The sequence below is a fragment of the Amblyomma maculatum genome, chromosome 4 (assembly GCF_055883805.1).
Source record: "Amblyomma maculatum isolate TAMU_Amacu chromosome 4, ASM5588380v1, whole genome shotgun sequence".
In the NCBI taxonomy this organism is placed as follows: Eukaryota; Metazoa; Arthropoda; class Arachnida; order Ixodida; family Ixodidae; genus Amblyomma; species Amblyomma maculatum.
The window spans coordinates 66907404-66931252 of NC_139347.1; the positions used below are offsets into that span (position 1 = coordinate 66907404).

General features: G+C 42.9%; 1 protein-coding gene across 1 annotated transcript in view; it reads right to left on the minus strand.

Annotated features, from left to right (window-relative positions):
- The window catches only part of LOC146191289 (guanylate cyclase soluble subunit beta-1-like), a 53698-nt gene that overhangs the window by 20949 nt on the left and 8900 nt on the right, over nt 1-23849 (minus strand). Inside the window, exons 2-7 of the mRNA XM_084600304.1 lie at nt 17315-17388; nt 15677-15780; nt 11782-12021; nt 9289-9454; nt 5790-6045; nt 72-467 (exon numbers count right to left, since the gene is read on the minus strand). Coding sequence (XP_084456430.1) covers nt 72-467; nt 5790-6045; nt 9289-9454; nt 11782-12021; nt 15677-15780; nt 17315-17388 — 1236 coding nt within the window. The remainder of the gene's footprint in view (nt 1-71; nt 468-5789; nt 6046-9288; nt 9455-11781; nt 12022-15676; nt 15781-17314; nt 17389-23849) is intronic.

Below are 23849 nucleotides of genomic sequence, written 5' to 3' on the forward strand. Positions count from 1 at the left end.
GGGGGGGGGGGGGGGGGGCGAAGTCGTACAAGAGAAATCGGAACGGCCGCTATGTTGAAAACGAAGCTCACCTTCGCGGGCAGAATTGCATGAAGCAGCTCTTCGGTACGCTTCTTGTCTTCATCCAGCTTGGATTGGAGCATGCGCAATCGGTTTGTGGCCTCGTCCAGCTTTTCGACGAGCTCGCGCTCTCCGCGATGGTGGTGCGAGCGCAGGATGAGCTCCCTCGCCGCGTCGTGGATGGCCAGGTCGCTGAAGTAGAGACCCATACGACGCATGTCGTCGATGTCCTTGACCCGCGGCGAGCACAGGAACAAGATGCTTTGCGTCTCCTCCACCGACACCATCTGGCCTTTGAGACGAAGCACCGGCGGAGGCTTAGTAGTGTTTGCCGCGTCCATTTCATCGACTGAGGTGGTTGCAGGTAGTAGCCTGAGTACACCTTCCTTTGTCTGTACCACGAAAACCTAGGGCGAAAGAAAATCAGGTTTTTTTTCCCGTTACGCTTCATCCGCGCGCCATGTAAGAAGCACATTCCCGGTGTACTGTAAATAGACGTGCATGCCTCGCAGGTTATTCATGGCGATTTCCTTGTATTCAAATATTAAATAAAAAAAAGCTAAGATGCAATAATATTGCTTTTTATTGTTGCGGTCATGGTCTTTCTTAACAAATAGGCTGTGGTCATTCCCTGACAAGATTGCTTTTTTTTTTTTTTTTTCACTCATTCGTAAAAAGTCTGTCTTAATACCATTCTTGAATCAAATGTATTTCCGTGCTCTTCACTCAGCGTACCCTGGATGGATTCGAAAGCACATCTACACAGAAGTGCTCCGGCTCACTAAGGCGCCGAATAAGCAGTCCTTGTCTCATAAAATCAAACTGACCGACTAATAGAGGCATGTCCTCTAAAATGTACAATTGCCTGCCATAATATGATGCCCTAGATGGTGGGCAAATAATAATTTATACATATGCCTAATATCTTATTGTCAACAATATCGATGTCTTTAAATTTGACAGTGGGCCCTGCGGGATCAAGCGAGGCTCAAGGGCCAGACCTTCAAGGGCAACTTGATTTTTTCGTGTTATTCTACTTGCGTTCTTACCCTTACGCTATTCCATACTTTTAGTGCGTCTTTCTAGGTTATTTGGCTAATATTTAATTGCATAAAGTGATCGTTTTGAAAAGCCCTTTACAAAGCGCATCGTATTACTTCCAGGCGGGGAAAAAACTGCATCAATGCGAGTAACAGTTTATACCACTCCTATCTCAAATGAAATACTTTGATATTTAACTCGTTACGAGGTACAGAAATAAATAAGACACAGCGTCTCAGATTGTACTTAGGAAATGGTGAGTGCTGAGTAAAGATAGCAAAAGTTCAAGTTTCAATCTCCCCTGCAGATCGGCACCCAAGACCCGTCACCGAATACCATGAAATCGCTGTACCAAAATTAAGTCCTTATATACAGCGCCAGAAGATTAAATGGCGCTTTAGTACAGCAGCCTCTGTCACGGCCACACAAAATACTTGCGTACTTGCAATGTATTAGCACGAAAAAAAGTTATTTCACTTCTGGAAAAATTCGCTGTTCGACTTTCCCTCATGCATCACTTTGGAAAAGAATTCTTGCGCCCCACTATGTACAATATGCACTCTGGGTAAAAGCAAGAAAAACACTTCATGATCTTTATTGCATCCTGCTCACGTAGAGTGTAGTATTCTATTCGCAAATATTAAATCTCGACATTTTATCCAGGAATGAAGTCGCCATACCCTCAAGGGCTCCATGCGAGCATCAGGGTTAGAATCGATATCGCTTTAGAACCAGATAAAGAGAATGGCGGTGAGGTAGCGACGTATACCAAGAATCGAGTCTTCACTGCACAAAACTACAAGAGTAAGAAAGAAAAAATACTTTCGCGAAGACCTTTATAAACGTTCACGATGTAACTACACGCCTTGTTCCAAAGGCCTTCGACACTCTCGGAGCAAGGCGGAAATAAAAGAAGCTTGGAAAAGAAAAGCCGGGCCTTACAAATCAAAAGCACGGAGAGCAAAGAAAGAAAAGCAAAGGAAGCGAGAATAAAGAGGGCGTTGGGAAACAAGGGCGCGCAAAGAAAGTCAAAGGAGACGCAATGATCTTTTACGTCACCATGTACCCGCTACTGCCGCTACTAATTTATTCCTTTTTTTGTTTGTTTTTCGCGCACTAAACTGGAATCTCTTTCTGCAAATAGCAAGCTGCAGATAAAAAACGTGAAAAGAAGGAGTATATTTCTCTCCATTTGGGGCAAGGAGAACACCGGCAGCGCGAAAATGGGAGCGACCAGACACCCCTCGCATTGGAGCCAACCCTAGATGATACGGAGTGGGCGTCCTCTGCGGAAACTGCACGACGCCTACCAAGGCGTCAAAGGAAGAAAGAAACGACGCAAAAACCGAGTCGTCGTCGAAGGGAAAGAAGGAAGAAGATGGATAAAAAGAAGGACTTTGGTGAAGCGATACTCAACTGCTGGGGAAAGCGGAGCTCAGAGCAAAAAATCCTCGAACACCGAGCACAGGAACACGAGCACACAATGCATGTATGCCGCTTACTTGTGCGATGGGCATGAGACATAGTTGTACGCTTTCTTGACATTTACGTGGCTTTCTTTTTGTTAGCTTTAGCTTTCGCGACTGCCGCCAGGAGGCACTCTGCTTCACGGCAACCTAACCGAGGCGTTATTTATTCCACGTGCACAATGGAGAGATTTCAAGATGAACCCTTTATTTGCCGATAGTCAATGCTTACTTGGCGTTACTGGATTAGCGATGTATATAAAACTTATATTGTCTTATTTTTTACCATTAGCAAGGTTTCAAGCAAGTATCATATACATGAATATTCATCTTCTAATATATAGATGTAGCGCCCGCTAAGCGTTCGCACATAGAACGCTTTGGTGTTGAGAAAAAGTTTATAACGATCGAGTGGTAATCCCAGAGTTGCAGGTGACTAAAGGTAATGTGCTTCATAGGGCACTGTAACAAGCAGAGCTGTAGCTTCATACTTTGGGATCCTTAAAAAATATTTTGTTGGGTGCCTGAAGTTTTGCTTTTGCATGCTCATTCTTTTGAAAACTTTAAACTTTCAAAAAGAGCGGCTGCCCTATATATCAGCGCTGTGATCTTTCATACGCGAGCATCTTCCGCGCATTCGGCTATATTGAACTGACACCTTGCAACATCAGATGAAGGCACAAGCTCACAGTTTATATTTGAATGATGGGCCGGTAAAGGAGGCATTTCCCGTCAGAAAAAAAAAAAAAAAAGGAACTTGCAGGCTAGTCACCAAGGTTTAAGGCGAGATTAAAGAGTAACTGCAATCGAGGGGGATATAATAGTCGTCGCTCGTTAATACTGGTGCTCATCACTGGTATAACGGGCCAGATGTCTCTATGCTGTCACGCCCGGCGTCACAGTTGGGACCAATTTATGTAGAGTGTTGCATTGACATCCTGGGCGAATAACTGCAGAATCAGCGAGCTGGGCCGTGCGTTCCCTTGGCATGTTTCAGCGAAGCCATTTGTGATGACACTCCGTGCTCATCAGTAATTGTGGAAAGATGTTAGGCCAGTGTTAACAACTGACGTATTCGTAACATCTGCGTTAGAAACCATGTAAATATTTAGTCACGAGACTTGTACACCGAAATGCATGCGATAAATGCAGTTTGACAGTGATTAATTCTTCCTGCGGTTGACCTGTTGTACAAACGTGCCAAGAAGGGAATAAAGTATTATTGATGGACATATTAATCAAGCAAAGAGACTATGCGATGTAATAAAAATATCCATGTTGCACGAAGTGAACGGGATTTCTGCAGATGACAACCCCTTTAAGTATAAACTTTGTTAATGAACTTTTATGAACTATATCAAGGAAGTATATAAACATATGCGAAAAATTCAAACCATAACCATGAAAAACCACCAGAGGATAAGGATATAACTGTACGACAGTACTAAATTCCCCGGTCGCTGCACATAGGGTCAGAAACAAAAGTACATCGCAATCAAAGCATACGCTACTATCTGTATCGGTAAACACGAACAATTAATAATGAGACAAATAAAATGTTTTAAAAGAGAAAATATTTAAAACAAAGGACAAGAACATTTCCCTTATTCGGCACATAGCGGCGGCCACTGGGTGTCTATTTAAAGAAGAAAAAAAACTTTTTTTTTTTTTTCAAAGTGCTTACACGGTTTTTAAACGACACCCTACGTCTACGAGTGTGAAAAGATGCATTCCAGACAGCGAAATTCGATTGACAGGGCAGAAACCTTTGTCGCCTAGGTGTGGGCCATATTGTTGGGTGCACTGCTATTGCGTCATCCAATACAAAGTTTTCCTTGGTCTTTGAATTTTAGCTCTTTCGGCGTCTGTAGCGATAGCATGCCATGCAGCATAACATAATTATTTGCAGTCTGACCAGCATTATGGCGACGCCGAAGCTTGAAAGATAGCGTGTTCTCTGAAAGCACAGGTTTCAAGACTAACATCACGGCTGCCAAAGCCTTTGATCATCCTCGCAGATAGCTTTGACAACATGCCCCTAACGTTGTTCGTTGCCACCAAACTGTCTTCCTTTTTCCTTTCTTTTTTTCTTTTTTGCCCGCAATTGTTAGCAAACTGATGCCCGCTTCACTTTTCTTTATTATCAAAAATTGTGCCTCAGAAAGTACGATTGTTTCGATTTGCTGTTAGTTTTTATTTCTTTTCGTCCACGTTTGACTCTCGTGAAATAATGAAAGTATGCGCTCTAAAGACTATTTACTCATTACTCGCTGAATGTCATTTCATTAACTAGCGCAAGCTTATATTTCACCTGTGCTCACAGAGTACTCATTTAGCACTTCTTTTTTTTATATATATATCTCGAACATACTTGCTCTACACAGGCACACATATTTCATCAATACCTTGCCACATTCTGCAGAGCTTAAACTCATATATTGAAGCCAGAAAAAGTTATTCGTATAATTCTCCAAGATTTGTTGCAGTTTTTACGAATGCAGCCACAGCGGAAACCATAATGCGGTGAATAAAGAGCCGAAGCGCTGTATATTTGTTTCAAGCACCCTTGCTGGCGATATGAGTGTCGACCAATACTGCGATTGCAATTCTACGCTATGCTTGTTACTCATGAAGTAATAATACGCACGAATCTGTTCGCGTTTTCAGCGAGGGCGACTTTCGCAATCAAATAGGTGGTGCCGGATAATTTATAAAAAAAGCGTAATTACCAAATCCTTTTCCGTAATTTATATTCAGCATCTTGTAAAACCTTTGCCTAAATATTATAGCGCTAACAGCAAACAGACCGGAACAAGAGGAACACACACAAAAAAAGAACGCCAGTTGTGAAAAGCAATCAGTAGTGAAACACGACACAACTTCGATGAAAACACATCCGTAATTAAGAATTCTTACTGTAAAGTGTGCTGAAAGATTTCACATCGAAAGCAGTCACATAATCAACTCACTGTTATGCCCCTTCAAAAAACATAGTTTTTAAAGTGCACATTTAATAAAACGTCATTTTTTACCACGACGTCTTGGGCTAATGCACAGTAGGCTGTGCGCCGAAATCTATTCGACATTGAAAACGAAAATCATTTTTTTATACACTGCGGTATATACTAATTCAACGCGAAAGGAACCGCTAGCATCCTTCAGAATGAACAAATTCTACTTTCCTAAACCAGTGAAAACATAGGAGACGAGCCCGGCACCTACCTGGTTACAATAGCTGCGTATGGACTCAAAATTGCAGTCGATAACAGGTCGAGTGATTTCGAAGATCTCGTCAAATCTGAGGCGGCGTCCCCTACTCTCCTTCCAACGATGTCCAGTGAGACGCAGCAAGCCGTTTCCCGCCTGCTGTATGCCAAAGTCGCGCCCAAACAGCACGTGGAACGGAAAGGCTGCGCACATAGTCCGCACGCCGATGGGGAGGTCTTCGGGCCGGTTGCTCAGCGTATCGGAAGCGTTGCTACCGAGGAAGGATAAAAAAAGAGGTGACATAAATCAGAACAGACCCTGCCACCTGCACTGGTACAGGAGAGAATCTTTGCATGAACTTGGCAGCGTGAACAGCAAACATTCAGGTATGCTTATAATAGCTCAAAAACATTTATACGTTGATGTTATTAAAATGGCAGCATAAGCACGACTGTGCGCTTAGCGCCAACGGAATTAACGTGAATGTCAAATTGAATCTCAATATCTAACAAGTCGATTTAACCCGATGACAGCGAAAATGAACTTTCTGCGACCCAACCGGGCAATGAAAATATTCTTCGAAATATATTTGAGCTCAAATTTTAGCAAATCGCAGGTGTAGAGGCTCCGCCTCAAAGACCCCGCAAAAGGCTGCATGGCGGAGCACCGGTCGGCGGAAAATAGCCGCAAACAAGAACTGCTAAAAATGTGGCCTAGGGAAGGAGGACAGACAATGTTTCACGTCATGCCTTAAGCTGGACAAATGACTTTTCTTAGGTAATGCACAGCCGTCTAATTTTTTGAGAACGCCGGACAGTTTTTTTTATTATTGTTTTTTTTTTTTTTTTGGTTCAACACTCACTGTTCTTCCTAGGCTGACGAGTTTGACCTTTGCTCGTCCGAGAGACGTACATTATTAAAAAGAAAGCGAGGCATTTCGGCGACTGGTATCAATTCCTAATACCTAGCAAAAATTGGTCCTATCATGCAGCTAGAATGCCAGGTAGCACGCACGCTTCTTCCGGTTCAATCTATGCATATTTTATCTGTTCGCGTTAATGCCAGTGAGCCAAATACATTGAAACACGTTCGAAAAGATGGCATTGAGTAAGTAATCAAGATTTCTAGAAAGGCCCTTTCTCTCGGGCATCTCCTAGGCAAACCAAAGGAGACGCCGAAGTATGGAAATCTTCGAAAATAAGTAAATCGTAAAACTTCTGAAGACGCAAGGTTGTGCTAAAAATTACAGCATTCTTAGCGAATTTTTGACGCAGCACCTGCAATTTGGAATTTTTATACATTATAATACCTTTGAGTTTACCAGCGTCTCAAGATCCAAGACACAAGTTACTTTCCAGAGTACTCAAATACCCGTTATCAGACAAAGGTATTAGAACTGTGAAAAAAAAAAAAAACAAGTTTTTAATCTAAAGCAAACTTTTCTTGCTATTTTCAGAGAAGAGCCATTTTTTTAAACGTAATTGCAGATAGCGATAGAAGAAAAGACGAGTTCAAAACAGAGAATACAAATTATATGTACACTGTACACTGTGTACATACAATACACTGTACAATTAATACACAGTGTACACAATATGTACACTGTGTATTAATTGTACTTGTATACTGCCTTTTATTTACTGTTGCGTTGGCGTAATTCGTGTCAAAGCCAGGAATTAAATAAAAGAAAAACGAGATGGCACAACGGTGTAAACCAGTGTCCAGCGATGGAGCCTCTATGCTTTGGTCTGGTGATTACTGTGTAATTTTCTTCCTTGAGATATTTCATAGTTGTCTCGGTGAGATTTTGTAAATGAGAGTTGTAATAAGTTACCACTAAAACTACGGGAAAGTACATGAAGGAAAGCTAATTTTCCCGAAATATTTTGTTGCGTAAATCGGATGAAATACAAAGATCACTTTAGGCCTACTGAAACCCATCTACTTCCTTCTGGGCCTGCCGTGTCAGAGCGCTAATTACAAGGAGACATTTTTTTTTTTCTCCTGAAAATCACATAGAGCCCTGTAGGTATGAAGAGCCACCGTCTCGGGATCGACAGCGCTATAGCCGGTTCCATAGCAACCCTCCTTCGATTGGCAATACACAACACGCGACGACTGTCACTGCCGAGCACTGTTCGCGCCGTGCAGGCTTATGCTGTCACGCACGCCAGCGTGAGTGGGAAGGACGACAGCCGAAAAAAAAAAAACAATCATACAATGCAAAGAAGGAGCACGCCAGCCAGGCGACAGCAGCTGGCGTGCATCACTATGCGATAGGCCCCAAAGCTTGTTCGGCGCTGGTGCCAGGCTTTCAAACATGAATTCTTTACAGCTACAACTTTCAAGTAAATTTGGCTGACATCGTCCCAAGGTTTATGTGCAGCCTTTCTCAAATTTAAAGACCAAATGGTGTTCTACAAAAAAAAAAAATGTCACAAGCAGTACCTCAGCGAGGGATCCCAACCAGCATCAATAGAAATAAAAGTTTTCTTTTCGTGAGATCACACAAATATAAACCAGTGGGTTAACTCGTTCGTGAGAATCCCTAACTATGTGCTTTAATTGGCATATACCATTAACTAACGGGAAGTTGTCGTATTCACCATCGCTCATCGTTTGTTTTTCGGTGCTTGAAATGCTCGTTGGTAGTAGTAGAATCGCTTCTTACGAATAGAAGCCGTGGAAAACGCCCGCTTAGGTCTGAATTGCGTTTAATAATAACAAGTGAAACTTTTGTAGGATTCTTGGACCCTCTAAAGAAAATAAAGCTAAACTTGTTTATTTTGCATGCCTATTTATTGTTCATACTTGGAAGTCAATGTTCACAACGAAGCTAAACAAATTTGTTCTACATTTCTAGAGTAAAGTGTTACTTCTACAGCGTTTTTCAATACACTGTATCCTTTTCTGACTACTAGGAGCATCTGTGATTCTATGATCAGCTTTCAGGCTTAAACGTATTTTCACATTTTTGTTAGTACCGTAAATTCTGTCTTCTTCTTTCACTTGTCTCAAAACATAGCTGAGATCCTTGGATTTGCATATATCTTAGTATACACATCGTTAGATACCACGTATCGTGTTAATGTCGGATAGGCGGCAAGACATATAAAAAACTAACTAGAATTTTTTCTTCCAGCAGTTTTATAGTGATTCTCTGTATAAACCAGAAACTATCATGTCGCCGACCAACATGCCGGACCAGAGTCGTCAGTGAACAGAACACGCATTGGAAATCCGAACGTCTAAAGATTTCCTCATGTGGAATGGGTAAGGTCTACCGCGCGAAGACTTAGCGCTTTAGTACCCATGGATGCAGAGACGTGCCAATGTACCAATTTTGAATGCCAGGAAAGCTGAAGGCAATAAAACATATAGTATTTTCTTTGCTTTTTGCGTACCCTTCATCTACTTATTCTGCATCTGACGCTGAGGGTGAAAGTAATATACTTAAAAAACAACAGTAACATGAAAACAGCTACAAAATCAACTATCACGTCTCATTACGTACCTAGGCAGCAGACAGCTCTTGCCTTCTCGGTTCTTCTCTGTGACTTCTATTGTTACATGAGCCTTGTCTCCGAACTCGGACACGACGGAAATGTTGGCACGCACCTCAGTGTTGAAGAATTCTCTGCCGACCACCTTCACGATGCCTAGCACAATCGGATGCAGACCTGTAGGCACAAATGTAGAAAAAAAATTTATTCTATCAAGTATTGTGAATTTCACGAACATCAGATATTCACTCGGTAGGATTCCATCTCACTTACGCACCAAACGACCAATTCGACAGATATCACTCTCAATCGCCAACACATGGCTAAGCCGCCAAGTCCATTTCTGTTGAAGTCATTTCATTTATAATTTTTATTTCTCCTAACGGTGACAGAGCACTACCAGTCCAGTGTTCTAAAGATACTACCAGCTACAAAAGCTGTCTTTCTCTACAGTTTTATTGACTAGACGAGCTTATTGTTGGTGCTGAAAAAAAAAAATAAAAACTAAACGTGGACGATAGAATGAGTTTCTAAATATAAAGCCTGGGCTCGCTACTGCTTAGCAGAACAGAAACTATACAGATAAAGAACATATCAGCAACCGCGGCAAGGCATTGAGACATCGTAATGTGCAGTTTTTAAATTCAGTTTGAAGTCGTAAAAAATGCAGAAATAGCATCATAACAGATTATACACATCGTATAATTAACACTGTTTGATTCAGTACTTTTTTTACATGGCAAATAGCTTTGTTGATAGCTTCATTTCATAAAAGTTCACAGTTTGCAATAGCTGCACCACACAGTATATATCAAAAGCCGCCCTTAAACAGATAATTCGATCAAAAGTTGTCGATTCAGGCGTGCCTCACAATGGCATAATGTTACCTTTTGTACAACGTTCATCTTTCTAACCTGACTTTATTTAGTGTACTTTGTGCTCGCTCCTTATTCAGACCCTTGGATTTTTGGCCAGAGGCTCCATATTTTCCCACCTACAGCTATGTCATTTAAGGCCGTTGCCTATAGTGCCATTATGTATTCGTCATTGAATGTTTTCCACTTATGAATGCCATGAGGGGGAAAACTTCTACTTTGTTTGGAATGGTACGGAAAAAAAGTTGTTGTATAAACACGCCTGCTCCTATGCCTCATTTTCCTAGTTCTATATACAAGTATTGATCTTTATGAGTGTCGAATGGAGCCCGATGTCACGATACTGGTATGTGTCCGGGTGTCAAGGGCCCGAGTCCACAAGATGAGGTGAACGAAAGGTGAATTTATACACTATGTACAGTCATGGTACAAGGAACAACAGTACCGTCACTGGGGCCGAAAGTTACTGGCTACTCATGACTCTCTTCGCACAGCGACGGCCAGGGAGGCTCGGCACGACCGCTTCGGGCGAGCAGCACTGCACCGGACGACGCTCACGAAGGTCTCGCCCGACAAACGGCAGCGCCTTCTTTTATAGGCCCTACAGCCGTTGGCGTTTGAACTGTGCATTCCGGAGGCAGGAATTAGAGGCGGCCCAATAGGTCCAATAGCGAGAGTGCTGGGCTCCCACAGTGGCACGGGATGGGAGAGAGAGGGGGGGGTCCGGCCCAGGCGTTGCTTTGTCTAGAGCATGTTGAATCACGCGTGTTGGAAAGGCTACTTCTCAGTGCGACAAAGCTATGCAGCGCAGCACCTTTACTTATAAAGGGGCACCAGGCGCTCGCCGGCACCCTCTCGATTACTGTCGTCCACCGATGCAGGAGCCGTGGGAACCGCGACTAGAAGCCCGATCATAACTTAGAAAAGCTTATCAGCTTATGCTGACCTAGAAAAAACCTTTTATATTTTGTTTTCAAGAATTTCTGACTTGTTATTAATTTCAATTATATTATAACATTTTCTTCAGCAGAATACAGGTTTCTACGCACTGAAGCGGCAGCCCTGGCAGCAAAAAGTTTGTGACTGTTTTATTGCGTGACATGCTTAATAAAACTTAAAGATCTTCGCTGAACACTGAGTCGCATGGGTTTCAAAAATATGGCGAGATAAAAAAGCTATACAGCGTTTTCTACCAAATCTGCGTGAATAATTACAGGTGGGACGAGTTAATCGATTGGCGTATGGAGGACGCACCAAAGCGCCAGAGTGAATATTGCTTCTGAACAGACCCGAAACATCCTCATCTGGAACGCTTGATCAGTATTAACTCATAACAAGCCTGATAAAAACTCACCAACAAATTTTGGATGAAGATCATCAACAAGATGGATGTCAAAAAGAACTCAAAGGTGCAAAAAGTTACCCGCATTGGTTGATGCTACTGCTTCTCATTCCTGATCAGGAGTGTCAACAAAAAATGTATACGAGGAAACGACACCATTTGTAGTAGGACTTTGACTGTCTCAGGAATTTCTTCATGTTTCGTGTTCTTTCTGGTAGTAACTTAAGAAAGTGTATTAAGTTATCCTGCCAGTCGAGTTTAGCAAAAGGGAGACAAAAGTGCCATACCTTTTCGGTCACTGTAGTAGTGCAGCAGGATCTGTCCGCTAGGTCCTGGTGTCACGCGGAACGAGGGAGCCCGCATTCCGGGGTAGGTGGAGGCAAGGTGGTCGTGTAGGTTGTCCAGATTGGTCAGGAAGTCGACCATGTTGGAGCCCAGAACTCTCAGTATATGGTCGTAGCCATGCTGCTGGCAGAAGTACAGGAAATGCTCGCCGAACGCCTCGAGGCAAGTGTCCAGATCCAGGCCTGTGCATGCAAGTCGGGCTTGGAACCCTCAGCGTCGAAAAATGGGGTCCCTATTCGCTTTTCTAAATTGGCGAATCGGACGCATTGGTAAATTGTCTGAAAATAACTGTAGCGGAGAGGTTGACAGCGGATGGATTTGAGAGAAGGAGGTCGTCTTATCTTATCGCGAGTGGCTGATAGGGTCATACTGATGAAATCCTCCCCCAGACAGGCAACTCATTAGCATGTAACAATTCCCCGCGTGTGTCATACAGCTTATTAGCATATTCCTGTTCACAACCCAATATAGAGGCGTAGAAAGTTGATCCCCTACCCTTGTCATTGCTTTTCTGTGCTCTGCTTTTTGTGCTGCTGTTATTTTCTCTTCCTTGCACTTTCCAATTATTTCGCTATTTCGAAAACACGTGCACTTGCTTGTTAAGGGGGTCTGCAAGAAATTCCAGCTCAGTCATTATGACTGAGAGAATGTGCTCTTTGTTTATTGGTTTCTGTTCAGACCGGAGTTTAAATGCGCTTCGTTTTGTTCCTGTTTTATTCTCATTTATCACAGCTTTATTATTGATGTAGAGGACAAGGCTGGTCTTCAGCTCCCATAAAAAAAGAAAAAAAACATTTCATGAAATCTGCGTCACGAGGAAAGACGGTCGGGGTGCCTATTTGAACAGAATTCGTGTTATCTTACTCAGTAAGAGGACCCGGGAACACAAAGATTAGAAAGGCCATTTACTTGGATTATTGAAAGGAAGATTGAAAGCAAAGCCTCACTTTTCTTCACCTTGACGTGAATGATACTATCACAAAACATGAGAGGAATTGAGTACTAATAACTAATCGTGCGGCAAGCGCTGCTTGTTCACACGCGTAAAAATAGCTGAATTTACTCGTGTTAGTTTTGATGTATTCTGAGCACGATCGCCGTGAAGTATCAAGCATAATACTTTACCATGCGCATTACATTTAGCAGTTCGTATGATTCATCGCGCAGAGTAATTATTGTTGATTAAAATTGTCTGGTCAATATAGGTATTCTCGCGGACTTCTAGCGATTTCTCATTCCCTCAAACTTTCTTGTGACCCGCTCTACTATTTACAAATTTAGACGTTAACATAAGCCACAATATGTTATGCGTAGTGAGTCGTTATGGACCTTTTTAGCTCCCTAGGTGAGACTGACAGGGCGTTCAACAACTGGAGAGCACTGAAACCTCCAAACATAGAGTTGGTACTATTATTCGTTGCTTTAACGTGGTAGCTTTAAACTTACTGCTTGTGAGGGAACCCGTTCAGCGCCTGCGCGCACAAAAACAAAAGCTGGCGATGATGTTGCAGTATTAGGAGTCGTTACAACATTATATAATTTCTAATTGTGAGGTTATGGCATGACTAGAGCACCCATATAAGCCACAATTAAAAAAAAAAATTAACCTAATAAAATTGGTTGCCAAGCTAGAGAATTTCGTGAATCTCTTATTGTTTGGGTCACGGTCGGACACGATACTCTAACGCCAGAGAGCGCATTCGTTCGTTAGGCTTTAAAAACTGGGGAGACACTTTTGGTCCTTTTGATAATGGTTTCACTTCACATCTTTAATCGCTCCCGTCTGGTGGGCGTCTCCCCTGCAGTGTTAATGTATGTAGTAACTTTCCCGAAATCGCGTTAACTGCTTCTGTGTCAAAAATATTGAAACGGAGCCTGTATTTCTTGCATAAGATTCTAGCAACACTAGTTTATATTTGTGCAACGCATTAAAGCCCATTAGAAAAGCTGTCTCAAGATTTATATCTGTCGTTCGATATTTTAAAAGTGATTTTTGGTTAAACATAACAATAAAATAACGCTGACCTACAGTGTTGATTGTCTTCAGTTTTGAAAATACCATAATCTTTTTCAAGAAGTGAATATTAGGTTATTATTGCACTTTACCTTATCATATAAACATGGAGCCCTGTGACCTCGGTAATCTGCACCTTGCTCAAACTACATTGAAAGAATCCGTCCACGCATACCTTACAAATTTTAAAATTAAAATTTTCAGTTACCAAAAAACTTTATTTGATACTCTTAGGAGTTGTTTTTTGTGGACAATGAGTTGGCAAAATATTATGAAATCTATTGGAGAGAATGTGAACGAGTTTGTAGGAATTCATTAAGTTGAAGCACCATAAGAACTAGTGGTCCTATTTCACTACTTCAAAAGAATGTACTAAAATTTGGGTAGTTGGTTCACTCCTAAAGTAACACAGCTTTAAGGGCATGGCAAAATAGGATAGAAAGCACGAAATAGAAACTTACATTAAATCTTGCTATTCTTTCCGTATTTTTTGCTTTTACAGCTTAGAGATGGTATGATAATTGCTATTTGTTTGAGCTTTTTCGGCGCAATTATCCCTGCTAGTCAAGACTACCCTGTATGCACTTTCTAATGCTTCAATAGCGTCTGCCATGTGGACGAAAGCGTTTTTTCTCACGGAAATTTTAATTCGCTTTAAGCAGGGTAATACCCTTAGGGCAGTAGAGCGCTGGAAGAAAGAAGCAAAATGCGAGCAAATGGTCATCAATATGTGTAATGTTGTTGCCACTCCTATGACGAATATCAAGTTTCTTTTTACCCTTTCTCCGATGAAAGCTTGCTCAAAAAGCTCGTATGGTAAAACGGCAATGCACATTTTTATTTAGCACTACCACATACTCAGGAAGCATGACACTGTAAATTATCTGTTTAGCTTTGAAGATTTCACTTAATTAAAGCATGTTGGTAATTAAAAATAGCACACTTATTCGTAGACCTGTGAGCGCTAAAAAGCGTACCCTACAAATTAGGGCGCCCCTAGTATGCTCCGAATTTTGCGAAGCATTTTCTTGATGCTACGCCTGTGCATAAAAGTACGTTGGGCTTTATATCTACTCAGTGCTCTGCTCCCGAGTTTATTCCTTTGATCGTTCCTACCGCTTAACATTTTTGTATCGTGTTTTGTAAGCCCTAATTTGCTTCTGCAGCCGGAAGAGTTTGATGACAAGTTTATAACAAAACTGCGCAACGTAGACCTTATCAATCAATCAATCAATCAATCATTTATTTCAATAAAATGTACAAATTGTAAAAAATGTTGGGCCAATAGCCGAAGCTAGTTTAGGCCCGTACAGTTCGCAGTGCACATGGCAGTAAAATCAATTATTTTGCTGCAGTCAGGTTATCGAACAGCCTGAAGTGCGTCACAGTACGACCGGACTTACATGTTCTATGTGCTACTTAAAAATATCACGTAAACGATTCGCGAGTCAAAATAAATAGTGCTTTGTTTTTTTTGTGTTTTTTTTTTTTTTTTCACAGAGCAGTCGTCCCCGAAACATGCGCAGCTGATGGTATATTAAAATGGTATATTCATCAGACCCTGTGAAGACAATTTGCCTCTTGTTACGATTTCTATCGTTACGGCTTGTCCTACACAACACACATATGCAGAGGTGCAGGGAATGTCACATATTGCTGCGCGAAACAAACAAATGCGGACATGCTTTTTTTTTTTTTCGAAACATCAGCAAGTATGATTCAATGCTCAATGCTCTTCCATCCCACCCTGAACGTGACCCGTTAAGGACAATAACTGCTGCTGAAGCTGATAATGACATTTAAAACATTAATACCCCACTCACCAAGCACTTCGCAGGCGGCGCCGACCAGCTTCAGCGTCACTTCGTCTGTGTACACCTTGTGCATCAGGAAGGAGGCCCCGTGCATCGTGATACCCGACTTCTCCCTACGTGAGAGACAACAAAGCTCGGATGTTTAAACGTAGGTTGACGGCACGTTCATTTAATTTTCAATTTCATAAAAATATATTTTATGGGCATGTCCCTTCATGTACACCTGCTGCATCAAGCTCTGAGAAAATGTCCTGACTGAATTTTCAATTTCATAAAAGCTTATTTTATGGGTCTCTCCCTTAATGTACACCTGCTGCATCAAGCTCTGAGAAAATGTCCTGACTAATTTTCCACCATTAAAATCAATAATGTAAATTTCACACAAACAAAAAATCGACTCCGCGATCAGTGTTCTCCAGTGAGACGGAGTGTAGAGTTTCCCATTATGTTACTTTTTAAATAGGCCGATGAAAGCAACATATCTGCGTTCCATATGTTATACTTTTAAAATAAATGACCTACATGTTTACTCATAGTCATGTTTTTGCCATAATATACTACAATACATCGACAAAGCCAAGCTCCTATTTTTCCCCAGTAAAGCTCTAGAACGGGACTGATAGTCAGTATATATGCCAATAAAGATAGCCACAAATTTTATCAACCGCTAAATCAGTTAAATATAGCAACAGTTGCTACTATCATGCGGCAAAATCCACCCATATGGTTATGTTGCTAAAGTCCTTCATCACTTTCTTCGTAGCGAATAACGTTACAGGCGACAGGCAAAGGCTGCAGCTATTCTAGCAGAGGCCACCCTTTTTCCTGAGTCCGCATAAAATTCTATTTCCCCATCTGATTCCACGCGAATTTCACTTGTATATGCGTTCCATTGGGGTCTACTTATAACCCTTCTGGACAATAGATTGTCTCTCTTCTTCGCCTTGGAGTATCCTCCTCTGTCCATTGCGTTTTTCTGATTTCGCTTGGCTGTCACTCACTAGCATTCGCTCTGCAACCTCCCTATTTTTTTTTTCGTGACTTAGTGATAGACCTTCTAGTTTACTTTCCCTTATATTTTCTGCGTTCTTCTCTTTCTCAATATCGTATTTTATTACGCCCATGATTCAACCGCATACTGTCCATATAACATTGTTGAACTGTCGCGAAATGTCGGAAAACTTTAATACTATTCTCTTGAATGACAGAGGAAGGTTGATATTCATAGCATTGGAATTACAAACTTAACGTCCACTGTATAAAACAAATCAGTCCCCCTGGACATGACAACGGCGCCAGACGAGCTGATGCTGCATAAACACGATGTGGGAACTTTTATTGTGTGGCAAGTATCTATTTGACCTATTTGCTATAAAATCGCTCTTGATTTTATTGCAACCGATCTTAAGTCATTTATCCTTCTACACTCAAGCGGCTTTGCTCAAGAAAAACTTATTATACCCGGGTAAAAACCATTAACCCGTTCCGCTATTCCTTTACTAAAGCGTTCAATGTGGACAACCACATTCGCATTCAAGCGCCTGGTTTATGATAATGGCAATAATAACTAGCCAATTTGAACAACGCAACAGTAGCCTAGGCTGAATTTCAATTATATCATGAATAGGGCACAACAAAGTCTCTTACAACAACACTTTCCATGTTTCTGGTCCAAACTTCTTTGTCACAAGATCTTCAAGGGCACAGTGGATGAAGCCGTACTGCAGAAAAAAGAAGTGAATGATCAAATGAGACAGTCCTGATTCTCTAGTTCACATAGAAAAGAGTAAATACATTGAGAGAAATTAGTTTTCATATTCATGTTCATGTTTTGCGCAAGTCAATATGTATGCCGTTTTGACACGAACTTTGGTTAAGTGTAACTTGTCAGCCACTTTGTAATAAGTAACTAGTTTGGTTCACTATGGATCGCAGTGGCCGGGAACATGAATCGCCATATAATTTCGTTATGCCCTAAAGAAAAAACAATATACAGGCTGAACTACACTTGGACTGGGTTTCACGAACGTTAGCCACCGGCCGCGGCCGCAGTCTCTGCTACACCTTCGATCTTGGGTCGTTTCCGTGCTTGGTAAGTTTCTCGGGAACGGGTAATTAGTCTGTGACTTCTCGTTTTTCGTTGGTCTCGGCATCCTGTCTGGCGCAGTCTCTTTGTTTAGCGAGATGGTGTGTGTTTTGAGTATTTAACGAGTTTAAACGAGGGAGCGGTGGAGATGGAATAGGACCTTAATGAAGATGATGATGGTCAATGCACAGCGTGAAAGTATTTTTAGTTGCAATTTAGTGAAGACGACAATGTTTACTGCGCAGGGAGAGAGCGTCTTACAGTTTTCACAAGACGTGATCGGTGTGAGAGCATAGTGCTGTCGTGTCTCGGCGCGAAAGAGTACCTGGCACCAGCTCTAAAAGGCATGTGGTACTAAGTCCAGGAAAAACGCGAAACTCGCAAAAGAACACAGTAAAGGTAAGGCTCTAAAACATTTACTTTCGATATTCAAGAGGTTACAGTTTGGCACAGTGACTAGTCGCGGTTTCAGTAGGCTGCCGGATCCTTACAGGCTCGGCCCGCGGGAGCTCGATGGAAATGTAGTCAGCCTAATAAACAACGAGGCCACACATTCAGCTCGGCATTGACCTGAAGTCACGCGTTGTGGCCAAGTTAAGGATGTAAACGCAAGAAGATTTTTCTGCAACTATGATCAGCGGTGAAGAAAAAACAGCGCGAAAACGGAGACGAGACCACGCAACACAGGCGCTGACTAGCAACTGACATTTATTCATGAACAGAAGGAATTTATAGTCACAAAACGTCTCGTCTTGTGAAGGAATTTATAGTCACAAAACGTGTGGTCTCGTCTTCGTTTTCGCGCTGTTTTTTCTTCACCTCTATTATGCGCCAACTAGCCCGCCAAAATGCTCTCTTGGATGATCAGCGGCCCAACTTGGTTGTGTAACTATATTATAACCCACAAAGTTACGCTCTGCTAGAGCATGTTCTGTGCTGCTTAACAAAATGGTAGCCGCGTTTTATTTCATTTCGCCTATAGGACGGGCGGTGGTGTCAAACGCCTAATTCCCACTCCTGCCAAGGCCCATGAACATGTCTGAAAACTAAATCTTCGTTGAGTTAGCAGACATGCAACACATGTAGGTCATGAAGGTTTTTATAATTATATGTGTACCAAAGCTTGATGGAATTATCCCAGTGACCGCTAAATGCGCATGTGACCTTTTTATCAAGTAAACAATCCTCCTGTGCGTACCATTTTGAGTAAAATAGCTTATGCTCTTTCTTCGTTTGACTCTTTTTGTACGAATTCTTGATTTTACCCAATTTCACATCGCTTCACACTAAAGTCATATGTTAAGCTCGTGCAAACAACTCCCAAGCTTCAATCGCCAAAAGACGCACATTATCACACTGCGTTCTTTTCACTTCCTGCTTGATTGGAATTCGTCATTCAGCACAGGTTTTGTGCTCTGCCGGGCGCAATTTTGAGTGCACTGTTCGCCTACTGATATCTGGTATAAGTGTCGGCAACCCTGTCATATGAAGCCCCAATGGCCTCAGCTTATTTAAATGTACAAAAAAGTTGATCACAGACCCCGCTTTTAAAGACAGATCGCAGTCTCAGAAGGACCCTCATTTGCATGCTTCCACATCCTGCTGTGGCCTTGCAATATGTGCAAGACCATCCAACATTAATAAAACCTTTCTTGAACCAAGCAGTAAGAACGTGCCGCATATGTAGTTCAAATGCAGCATACCTAACTCGTTATCCAAGGTTCGAATTTTCGATCCCATGTCCTCTGAACTACCGGCTTTCTACCAACTGCTACCAGTTTGGCCATGCAGTGTTGTCTCGAGACATGACACAATGTGAAGAACAATGAGTGTACGGCCTTGGCCTCGCCAATTATCACCTGCTAGAGGCATGATGGTGAGTTTCCGCTCCAGCGCACCCCTGACGCCTGATATTTTGCAGTCGGGGAATATAAGGCTTCCGCCTTAAACGTGATTCCTTTTCTGGCGCACTCAGAGTAAGACAAAACTATTAGTAGGTGGCAAATTCTCTACCTTAAGTAAAACATGTGGCTTTTGTTCTCACAGAGTGTAAACCATGCTGCAAAGGGATGAATTCTTACCAGCAATTAGAATGAAATAAATAATTAGCTCTGCAAAAAAGAATGAAGAGCATGTAAGATCCGCCTTTTTTTGTGCTACAAGACAGCGTTAATGACACCCGTCGGCAGCAGCCAGTAGGTATTCACGTTCACGTAAGTCCCCTATGTTAAAGCTTATTCCGTAATTCCTCACTGTTCGTCTCTCTATAGTCTCACACATACTCTTTTGCATACAGGCTACTCGAGACGGCACAGCTAACTTCACAGCTCCTACCAACTCGGCTATATATTGTTACGAAGAAGATCGGCAGTGACGCGAGAGGAGTCCTCGCGCTAGGCCAACCATTAAATCATCCTTCACCCTATCGCCATGTTGTGCTGTCCTCTTTACTTGTCACCACGTAACATTTTGATTGGAGGTGCGGCGTACGTCATCCCCATCCTCGCCTTGGAGCATCGACGCCATCTATAAGCCGGGACCATCGACTGAGGGCCCACGGACGTCGCCGAGCACCTTCGCTCCAGTCCTTCCAGTCCAGGCCCGACCACCTACTACCGCCGAGCCCCCAGCCTGGATCTGAAGACAAGCAGAACAGACAGACAACCAGAACCGAGACGAAGGACCCGAATGACCCGAAGGAGCCGAAGCACACGAACACGCAACCCCCGCCCAAGCCGCCCGACGCGACCTCGAGGCATCGGTCCCATGGATGCTTTGCTGGCGGATGGTTGAAGAGCTCTAGTGGAGGCGGATCACCCACGCATCAGACATCGTGGTGGCAAGCAAGTCATTCACTCCTGTCTTGTCTTGAACATCCTCACCATCACGTCACCATCAACTTCAAGCGAACCTATCTGGATGATTGCTCGGTGGCCCCGGGAAATTTACGAAGCATGAGATCGGCAGTGGCGCGAGAGGAGCCCTCGCGCTAGGCCAACCATTAAATCATCCTTCACCCTATCGCCATGTTATGCTGTCCTCTTTGCTTGTCATCACGTAAAAATATCATATAGTGTCGTGACGGCATGGAGTCCCGTACCAATCAGTATCCAGCTACGTCACCCTACAACTACCTCCTGCCGTTGGCATGGTAGCGTGATTTTTTGCTCACAGTGGTGACAACGGCGAACCCGATGCCGGATTTTCTCCTGAATAGAGCGTTAACGCAGTTGCGTTAGAGGAAACCTGTCCGCGGTGCTCGAATGATTTTATTTACCTAAAACGGAGATATACATAGAACTACCGGTGTTTACGTCGTGGTCCAAGTTGGCTGCTGCCGTGAGGCAAAAGAACTTTCATGACACCAAGCTGCCCTTGCTGCTTTGCCTCTTTCTGCAACTTGTGTTACTTTTGCTGTCGGTAATATTACGAACAGTGCAAGAAATGACAAATGCGAGCCTCGCATCCGAGCCACTCTGTGTGCAGCTTCTAATGGATACTGCTCCTGTTAGAGGTTATGAAGGCATAGCAACCCACGCAGCCATTTGCAAGCCACGCGACCATTTACCGATTACGTCACTCACACCGCGCTTCTGATTTCGTATAATTATGCTGCGGCTCTAGTGAAGTATGTGATGGTTTTAACAGATTACACGGATGTTTTCACAAAAGAAAGTTTACGAAACGTTGATAACCCGACCATTGTACACTCATTAAATCGCTGCGATCCCCTATATTGACTGTGCTGCAATAAACAGTTACCCACTGTCGTAATATTCAACAAAGTATTTTTGGTTAAAATATATTACTGCTCTGCATTCGCGAAACTGGGTAAGCATGGCCATAAGACTAGCTAATCCGTATTGAAAGTGATTGGAGTGGCATATATGCATGATTTAACTATTTACCTAAAAATGTATATGAGGGGTGTCGTGGTGTAGGATGGGAATTGGCTACCCTGGTGCAGTAATTGGCCACAACCTCCCATGAATAGTGCTACAAGATCCCGGCCCTCAGTCACCAAAGGCGGTCAGACCTGTGACGCAGCGGGGGGTGCCAAGAATCCCTGGCTCCGCTGGACAGGTGGCTATTGGAAACTGACCCTGGCAACGTTTAACGCTAGACTATCTAGTGAAGCTAGTTTAGCAGTGATGTTAGAGGAGCTAGAGGGTTTGAAATTGGATGAAACTGCATTCCAATGGAACTAAAGCGTAGCAGGGGGCGCCAAAATTTAGGTGGGCGGATGAGGTTAAGAAGTTCGCAGGGGTCAAGTGGATGCAGCTTGCACACGACTGGGTTAATTGGAGGAATATGGGAGAGGCCTTCGCCCTGCAGTGGGTATAGTCAGGCTGAGAATGATGATGATGATGATGATGATGATGATGATGATGATGATGATGATGATGATGATGATGATGATGATGATGATGGTGGAGGTGGTGTAGAGCTGCACTGGAGGAATTGAAGGACGTGCAATATCATAGGTTCTGCCCCTCCAGCATAGCAAAGAAAGTTTAGTGCGGCGCAAGACATTCCGGGCTGTTTAATATTATCCTTCAATTGTCAATACAAAAGAAAAATATGTCACCTAAAGGGGAAGAAGACTGAAGCACTGAACACGCTAACCAAAGTATTCATCACCCCTTAACTTTAAAATTAGTCTTCCTATTTATTCACGTTGAGTGACGCATGCCGAGGCTGGTTCGTCACGATTAATGGCTTCACGATAAGAATCCTAGGCAAACCTACCGCTATGATTGACACATTTTTCATTTTATTCTGTTGCCGTTATTCACCTGATCCGAAAAGTCCCAACTATAAAGGCATGGTGCAAACAAAAACAAATAGAAAACTACCATCGCTCATGCGGCCGCAGTGGAGTAATTTCCTGAGCTCTAGCGCTCGAACAGGGAAACTAACCTCTCGTGGGAGCTGAAGGATATAGCTCCGATAGCGACGGATGCATATCTGGAGGCAATATCAAGACCGGTTTCTAGGCGGGCATCGCATTTCCATGACGCATAACCGAACGCAGAGAGCACCCGCGGACGCTCAACGTCTATTTCATCCAGGTCTAAACTCAACACCCGTCTGACAGAGACCGGGATCTTGATATCCTGAGTTCAGCCTATGTAAAATTTCCCTCGCAGCACTCATGGCCGTGTTTGCCGAAGTTTCGTTCTAAACAAGATGCACTTACTCCCGTTCTCCCGAAAAAAACAAAAAGAAAGGAAGCTAAAATATTCAGTCACGTTCAGCGCAAACATCTAAAGGTGCCGGAGGTTTTCAAAGTGCAGACCCTTGCACTTTGAAAACCTTGCAGAGACCCTTGGAGTGCTTTTCTTTTATTTCCGCTTGTTTTCACAGAGCAGAGATGGAGGTTCGGCTTCGAAGCGGCGACCACAGCACGCGCTCTGAGTGCCGCCGTCACGTCTAGCCATCGCTCGTGCCGCTCTACGGTAAGGGCGTAGATAGACGAAGATGGATGCTCGCACAAGCGACATTTCAAAGCGACGGTGACGTGCGAAGGTGGTCCGACGGCACCAGGGTTTTTATCGCACAGGGTGTAGCGTTTTCCTCACTCTTTGTGAACTTTTGTTCACTTCCTAATGTTTTCTTTTCTTTCTTTAGATATAAGGCATCCTACAACTTTACAAAGCAGCTGCTGGCAGGGTGTCATTACTCACTGCAGATATGACTGTTGCAAACGTGCTGTGTAGTTATTTGTATTCCTAAAAACAATGTGCACTCGTGCTTACAATATTCTTCATATGCCGCCGGGTGGTGCTAAATAATATTGAACAAAGCTCTCAGTTTGTAAAAACGTCCTGAAGGAAAAAAAATGACCATTCTAAAGCTTCTGTAGTCCCTTTCATGCTTCTGGCTAGAATTTTTGAGCGGCCTTGCCAAAAGCTGGAATGCTCATTATGTTTGCTAAAGCTATGTACGGATAAAGGCACTCCTGCCTGCTCAGCGTAGCCCCTGTTTTACTCTCATGCTCACAAACTGCACGTGTTATTTTGGGTGCTTGCTAACTGAATCGTCCAAAAGGTGAATGCAGGAATGGAAGATTAACTGAGCTCTTCGATTTCCGAA